We start from the raw sequence: 8,726 nt of genomic DNA, 5'->3' as shown, positions 1-8,726 counted from the left end.
AAAAAGAAGAAAAGAAGAAAAATTTGTTTAATTTTTTTTTGTCTCTTCCTAAAAGTTTGATTTCGGTTAACTGCACGCGCCGATTCGATGTTTTAAGAATGGGCCTTTTAGTGGCCCAATTAAGTGTAATTTATCATTTTTTATGATGATGATATCATCATCAAATTATCGACAAAATGATATCTTATCTTCTATCTGTATTTTTTTTTGTTAAAAAAAAAAAAATCTTCTATCTGAATAATTTGAAAATGTTAATTTTTACCTATACTCAAATAAAATTTAAAATTTCCAATTATAGAAAAAGCATTCAATGGAAGCTGATCTATTTGGATGGAGAGGAACCACGACAAAGCATGACCCAGAGCAGCCATCAATGATGCAAAGATGGTAGAAATTCCCTAATATTATGAGTAAGGTTGTGGGATCAAATGGTAAAAACTTTGTTCAAACGCCTTGATGGACCAGGGTTTGAGTCTAAGGTCTTACCTTTTTCTTTAAAAAACGAAATTACAGTATTTACGATACCACTTCATCAAACATGCACTTTTTTTTGATTGGATATGATTTTGAATTTTATTTGAATATATGTAAAAATTGGCTCCAAAAATTTGTATAAGTAAATAAAAATTGGTACTTTTGAAATTATGCAGGTAGGAAATGGTCATTTTCCCTCAAATTATCCTCTAGTTTTACGCTTCACTTTTTTTCTTTGAATCGAAAGTAAAATCTGTTCAAACAAAAAATTAACTGTTTTACAATGAATGTGACGCTTAGTTAAAATTAATTTAGAGATTGGACTGAGAAATAAGCCATTAATTGCAGAGAAAAAAAAAACAGAAATAGAAGTAGAGTATTGTCCGTAGGAGAGTTAATTAAGGTGCTCAAGTGGCAAACCAGTTAACCCTTCATCATAAGAGTAATCGCAGATGATTCCAGTCGAGTGTGAAATCATTTCCAAGCAACCTACCTACTCATAAGCTGAAGACTAGATTGCTGCAGCATATTGACAAGTAAATGGTGAGAAATTGTGAGATTAGTTTTTTTTTTTCCCCAAAAACTTCGTAAATCGTTGACAACAAAAGGAATCGCTTAAGTCATCTAATCAAGATAAGCTTCACGCCATGCATAAATTGTAAGATACATCACGTTAATTTTGTTATTTAAATTCAGTTAACTTTTTTTTTTTTTTCCATAATCCAGTTAACTTTTTATCAATGTTGATGTAGTAACTAGGAAGATCATGGCCAAAGAAGAAGAGGACGTGGTGGAAAACTTCCAAGATGTCAAAGAGTAAGAAGTTGAAAATCCCAAAATGGTAGATATGGTAAATCTTTCGGTTTGAGCATGAACAACTTGCTCTCATCTCTTTGTTGTTTGCAAGTACGTGTGGATTGATGAAGTGAAAACGTACTTGGTGTGTCAGCTAGAGTTCTACGTACTGACAATGTCAGTTTCTGTAATAACTTTTTTTAAGAAAGATTAAACTACGTAGATTTATCTATATTGTTAGTTTCTTATTTCAATTTAAAAGCAATAATGTCCGTACGTATTAGATTTGAATCTGTAGTGTCATCTCTGAGTCTCGACCACTTATTGAGATCTTGGACGGTTGAGAAAGGACAGAAACCGCGTACCAAGCTGTGTGAGCTGTTTTCTTAATATCTCCCCCTTTTTTTTTTTTTTATCTAAATAACAAATTATCTTATTTCAGTCACTGAAAGAGATGGACAAAATATACATTAAAAGGTGCCTACCAAAAAAAAATATACATTAAAAGGTTAATGTGCGGACGTCAACATAATATGTAAAATGTACAAGGACCACGAATTGTAATACAGTATTCGGCGACTATTTCTTTTTTTTTTTGTTATAAAGAGTTTTATCGATCACAATTTTTCTTATTTTCCATTTCGATTTATGTAAATTAAGATTTTCTTATACTAATATACTATTAATAATATTATAAAATTAATAACTAATCAGTATAACATAAACTATATATATATAATATGTTGCTCTTTTTATATATTTGGTAATAAATTTAAGATTTATACAATTTTTGAATTGTGACAGCAATTACATAGTAAGAAAAAAGAGACATAAATTTTGAAAATTATAACTAAAAATCCCAAAAATACGATAAAAGAAAAGCCAAAACGATTAACACAGGCCAACATATGTCCAAAGAGGAAACACCAATTTTAAATCGCAAAATTCAAACAGTTGCGCGGTTGCCTTAGCTTTAAATTAAAGAAACTGGAGCCTTCATCGTTAAACGCTATCCAAGACCAGCTTTCAAAATCTCAAAACAAAAAAATGTCTATACTTCTCCGAATACTAGTGCAAAAAAGGGAACTACGAAAGAAGACCTTATCAACTCTATATAAGTATATATATGATCGGACTCGGTCTAAATATTGCAAAATTTCGCCCATTTTTCAGTCTCTTTGGTTAGATATATAGAGAGTACGTAAGGTGGACCTAAAATTTCAATCCTAATTCAGATCACAACTACTCTAAAATCTAACTATCATTTCGCATCACATCTTGTAATTGTGCAGTCAAAAACACACTAGCTAGTATAAAACCTATATTGTACGTTTCATATTTACGGCTTTAATTTGTTTTTCAACCCCGTTTAAGACGACGCCAATTCAACAACGACGTATATATCTTTTGCTGGACAAAAACGTCAAATATATAACTTTATCAGAAAACAAAAAGGTCAAATATAAAAGACAAAACAAACCTAAAAGCACAAAACATTAAGTGGGTCACCGCAACTTTTAAATAGTTTAGCATTTAGTAGTACTGACTTTACGAAATCAAAACGCATCCAAACACTATACGTACGTAAGCTTGTGAGATTTATTGCCTAATGGTACCGCAGGCACTCTATACAAGTTAGCATTACTAAATCCCATTCAAGACCATGTAAATACGACTACGATTGATTGCTTAAACTATTGTGTATATAAATTAGTAGTAAATTACTAACTTATATCAAGACCATATCAACACAAGACTAGAACTTGCTCATATAAAGGATTTGTATATTTGTAACAAATGCATCATTTCGTCCATTTAATATTTTCAAATATCAACATTCAAGTCAAGTCAACATGTTGCAATGAAGTAGAAGTTCGATGATGTTGAAATTTAGGTCTTGGGAATCAACCATCCCTATATAGTTGGAATTTTAGTCATATATTTTGAATAGAAATCAAATTCTCATATTTAATTTTGGATTCAGTCTGATTACGTGTAAAACTTACAAATCCCTATCGAGAGTAAATAATAGTATTTATTTTCCTCTTTTGTATGGGGTTAAAGAAAGTTTTCACTTTTGCTTATTTCATATGTAGAAATATTAACATCTATAATTGTCTAGTAACTTTTTTTTTTGTGTTTGATTTTGGTCGAAATAGGTAATAGGTTGTAATTTTTTTAATCACTCTTACGTATTAGATTTTGTCTTTCTTTCTTTTTTGCATAATGGTTCATTAATAAAAAAGAACTTAGGATGATTTTGGACAAGGTCACACAGTTCAGCTTAGTCAACAAGTTTAAGCACGTACTAAGCGGTCGGTGTCATTATGCAAAGTCTATACAAAAATGTGTTTGATTGGTCGCAGCTGAGTCAGCTTTTAAAATTAATTAGAAATTAGTCGTTATCTAGTATCTACACCTTCAAACCATTACACATATAACATAAATAAAATACATCATGCAAATATAATTTATCTCAAATGATTTTACAAGATTATTGTGAAACTGGGATTTTTTTTTTTCTGTTGAACTATTTATAATGCAACTAATGAAGATAAATTCACAAGAAAGTGATTGACCGAGGTATTTTTTTTGTTGGCAACATATATGTCTAATAGAGTCCAAAACGTACTACAGTATTTTGCTTCTAAATAAATGATGTTGGATCAAATTACACATTTATTATATTTGCATGTTATACACACATAGTCGTACCACGGCGTGAAACGAGTCGGCAATGATTTGATCAAATTACACATTATAATAAAGTCATAACGCATCATAATAAATTCGGTCAATTATGTTATATACGCATAGTCGTACCACAGTGGCATCTACGGCGTGAAACGAGTCGGCAATGATCTGTTTTGGCTGAAGAAAATTAAGGAATATTTATGTAAATGAATAATGTGCTAAAAGCCTAAAATAGTGAAAGAAAGAAAAAAGAGATCGACACGTTTTCCCGTAACTCAGTTGCTTTGGTCTACCAATTTCAATGCTCTTTGTCTCCTCGTCATCTACTCTTACAGCTGTCGAAACCCACACCCATTTATATTTTACAAATTACACACAGTACTTCATTGTATGCAATTGCTAATTATTGTTACAAATTACATCATTCACAAGTCACAAGTCACAACCATATGCATACTACTTTCTTCGTTTCGCATAAGCTATCATTTAAGATATTTTTTTCATATAAATGAAAAATCATGTATAAAACTCTTTTGAAGGAAATTAACATTTAAAGTAATGTGACTAGAATAAAAATTCCAAATAAATTTAATGAAAAGAAGTAAAACAAAGTGAATGAGTCCAAAGCAAGAAAGTCTAAAGCAAAGACTTCTACAAATAAGGAAAATAGAATGAGAGTTGAAAGACCTTCAAAGCTCTCTTCGCTCTTCTCTCTTCTCTCTTTGCTCTTCTCTCTACTCTCTTCTTTTTGTTCTCTCTCTCTGAATTAGTTGGATGGAAGAAACACAACAACAACAACAAAAACAACAAGAACTGACGCAAGAACAGATAACGGAGTTTAAAGAGGCCTTTTGTCTCTTCGACAAAGATGGTGATGGTTGCATCACTGCTGATGAACTTGCCACTGTCATCCGCTCGTTGGATCAGAACCCTACCGAACAAGAGCTTCAAGATATGATCACTGAGATCGACTCGGATGGCAACGGCACCATCGAATTCTCTGAGTTTCTCAACCTCATGGCCAACCAAATCCAGGTTTAATTATAACTTTATAGGAGATTACATCAATTAATTATACTGGTTTTTTGTTCTTCACTGAGTTTTTTTTTTTTTTCGTTATAGGAAACTGATGTAGACGAAGAGCTCAAAGAAGCATTCAAAGTGTTTGACAAAGACCAAAATGGTTACATCTCTGCCAGTGAGGTATATAACTATTACCCTTTCTTCTCTTGATTATAACTATATACTCCTTTTTCCTTTACTTTTTGCAAATCTTTTAGTTTCTTTATTTATTTTTATTTTTTGGACAAATCTTTTAATTTCTTTAGTTATACACAAAAATTTAAAGCATATTTATGTTTTTTTTTGTTGCAATTACTAGCTATGTATCTCTATAACATTAGATATGCTTCAATTGAGTACTATAATGGAACAAAATCAATTAGATGCGTTATATATAACACTCCAATTATCGTACGTGCGGTCTAACTATGTTTTAAATTTAATGATTGGAAGCATAAAATATGTATTTACTTATGAGTTATGAGTTATGACTGATTGTATTGTATTGTATCTAACAATATGAGTTATGAGTTATGACTGATTGTATACTAATTTAGTATAAATAGTGGGTTATATATTTTGTCTAGTTTTGTTATATTAACCAATTTTCTTAAGAAAAATATAGATTTGTTATGCTCTACTTGAGTGGTATACACTCACTCGAAATTTATATTCTCTATATTCGTATAATAATTCTTTATTAGCAATGAGTTCATTTGATTAGATAAAGGAGGAAAAGAATAGATAACTAAATCAAGGTTGGAATCTTTTGTATCAATGAAAATATATCAGATCACAAGTCTAGACGATGCTTTGAGTTTTACAAGAGATCCTTAGGTGTTTTATTCATACTTAATTAAGCATGTTAATTAATTAAAAAGTGTCTGCCTTGCGTCGTAGAAAGCCAAATTATTTGAGGCTTCGAGCTAGCTGGCAATATGACTTTTTGGAGATAACGAGGTTAAAAGAAATATTTTAAAATAGTGAATAACATCGTAGTAAACTGTGTTTATGATTCTATTGGTTTATTGGGCAGAGCACATGTCTCACCTAGTGTAAATAATACAGTATGTTTATATATTCTTTTCACATTCATTTATATATGTATGTATGGTTTAACTTTTATAAACACAAAAAATTTTCTTGTGCATTAGCCATGATCTATGTGTAAATACAAACATCATTAGTTAATAATAGTACTAAATAGTACTTATAATATACTCCCTCTGTCCCACCAAAATTGATGTTTTGGGAGATTACACATTTTAAGAAAACAATGATTAGTAAGTTTAAATATATTTTTTTCTTTGATTAAAAAAATATTATTTAATTTTAAACCAATAACAATTCAAGATTTTAAATATTTTCAATGATTACTTCTTGAAGTGTACAAAACATCAATCTTTGTGGAACAAAAAAATATCCTAAAACATCAATCTTTATGGGACAGAGGGAGTATAATCTCTGTAATTTTGGTATATGATTACAGCTGAGGCATGTGATGATCAATCTTGGGGAGAAGCTAACTGATGAAGAGGTTGATCAAATGATAAAAGAGGCAGATTTGGACGGTGATGGCCAAGTCAATTATGATGAATTTGTCAGGATGATGATGACCAATGGCTAAAACCTAATCAAATCAGTTTTACATTGTATTATCTTTTATAAAAAATTTAATCCTTGTCAGATTATCAAATTTCACCTTTCCATTAAAGTAATTTTAAGCTACCTTTCATATTCAATGACACAAATATATTATTTTGGGATCAATGTGATTCACTGATTCTTAATATATAAGTATTTTATGTGTATAGTGTATTTCTTTTAATTGTTTTTTAGCAGTGTATTGAAAAGGTTAATCAGATTGGGTACTTATATGTTCTTTGGCTATTTTATGTATGGTAAATAGAACAAAAATCAAGATTGTTTTTATTACATAGTGCATAATATTATGTAAATTTTCCTATAAAAAGTGTATGACGCTAATCATATTTTTTCGTTCGAGATTTTAGTTTTAATCAAAGTATTAAGACACTTGAGAGAAAATATAAAACCCTTACTTGGTGGTTGGTACAATCATCATCATACTAAATTCATAAACCTCAGAAATTGGAGTCTTTTATATTTTCATTCTTGTAATATTAGGTTGATGTTAAGTTTTGTCTAAAAAAATTTATGCAACTTTGACGAAGAAATTTTATATTTATACTCTTCTTTTCTTTTCTTTTGCTTTTTTAACATTATTTACAGTTTTCAGTTTTATTCTATCCTCTTCAAGGTATTGACAATTGTTATTTCAAGTCTATGTAAAAAATATTAGAGGCTGTTTTTCTTAAATTTTCATAAGGTTATAGACAAAATGCAACCAACCATTATAGTTGTGGACTTAGTTACGCAGTGGACTATTGAAACATACGTGACCCATTTTTTATATACTTTATTAAACTACTGATCTCGTACTAACTATTAATCCTAACATCATTTAAATCAAACAGCCGAAAATACCAAATATTAAACCAACAATTATCTAACAAACATTTTAGTAGATTAAATAATCAATATCAAAGATGTCTACAAATCTTAAACCAACAATCTAGAAGCAAATATCATGAATCAAATAACCAGCAACCTAGGCAACACTCTAATGACTTATCTCTAGCAACCTAACAGAAACCAAACAATACATCAATGAGCCACTAGAACATCTTCCTCTTCATTGCCTTAATTCCACAATCATACTTTGTCTTTACCTACACCACAAACAACAATTGAGATGCATGAGTACTGTCATAAACATACAAAGAGACAATCCTCCCATCTACTGGGCTATACACACAACCAATTGAGAATCTCCTGGTGTCGATCGACACTAACACATGGCGAAGGTTGCATTGACCGACACACTCCTTGTGTCGATCAACGTCTGCTCGACAATTCCCGAAAAAACCTAATTCGCATCGAGCGACACCTCCACATGCGTCGATTGATGCTCATTAGGTTTCTCGCGCCGTCCTCGCATTTGCATCGACCGACACACTCCTTGCGTCGCTCGACGCAACTGCTGAGCATCGTTTTCCTCGAAACTCCAAGTCAGATCTCCTTCCCTAAACACACCAAACTCACTCCAGAGTCACACATCTGCCATTTGCTACTATTAGCTTTACAACATCTGCAATTCTGACAAGTGTTTGTACAATCTGCTCCATCCAAATCATCCCATAGCGTTTTCAAAGTAGTGTAATACTGAGATAAACTCATCAATCCTTGTTGCAGAGCCCAAATCTATTGTGTTAAGTGATAAGAGCGTGGAAGATTGGTAATGTGAAAACGAGTCATCAAGTCCTTCCAAATTTCTGCATCATTGAATCGAAGGAGACTTTTGTAGAACTACTTCGTAACAGATCTCAATATCCAAGATTTCACTATACTGTTACAATGTGACCAAACTCTGAAGCTATGATCAAACTTAGGAGGTCTTGGTAAAGATCCGTCAACAAAAGCGATTTTGTTTTTAGCATCTAAGGCAACGAACATCGCAATCTTCCAAGAAGAGTAGTTAGATTCATCTAGTACCTCAGATATGATTGTGTTGCCTGGACTATCACCATTAGAGAGTGCATGTAACATCCGCGAACCAATTTTTGTAATTTTGGTGTGGGTGTCGATCGACACCCTTGGTGGCATCGATCGACACCATGTTT

General features: G+C 31.4%; 1 protein-coding gene across 1 annotated transcript; it reads left to right on the top strand.

The window, feature by feature from the left end:
• Positions 4,604-6,817, top strand: LOC104746764 (calmodulin-like protein 11). Its single transcript, XM_010468285.2, has 3 exons — positions 4,604-4,998; positions 5,086-5,166; positions 6,515-6,817. Exons 1-3 carry the CDS (start codon positions 4,738-4,740, stop codon positions 6,650-6,652), a joined length of 480 nt encoding a protein of 159 aa, XP_010466587.1. The 5' UTR covers positions 4,604-4,737; the 3' UTR covers positions 6,653-6,817.

This window comes from Camelina sativa, chromosome 15 (assembly GCF_000633955.1).
Source record: "Camelina sativa cultivar DH55 chromosome 15, Cs, whole genome shotgun sequence".
Lineage (NCBI taxonomy): Eukaryota > Viridiplantae > Streptophyta > Magnoliopsida > Brassicales > Brassicaceae > Camelina > Camelina sativa.
This window is presented reverse-complemented; position numbering and strand designations above follow the sequence as displayed.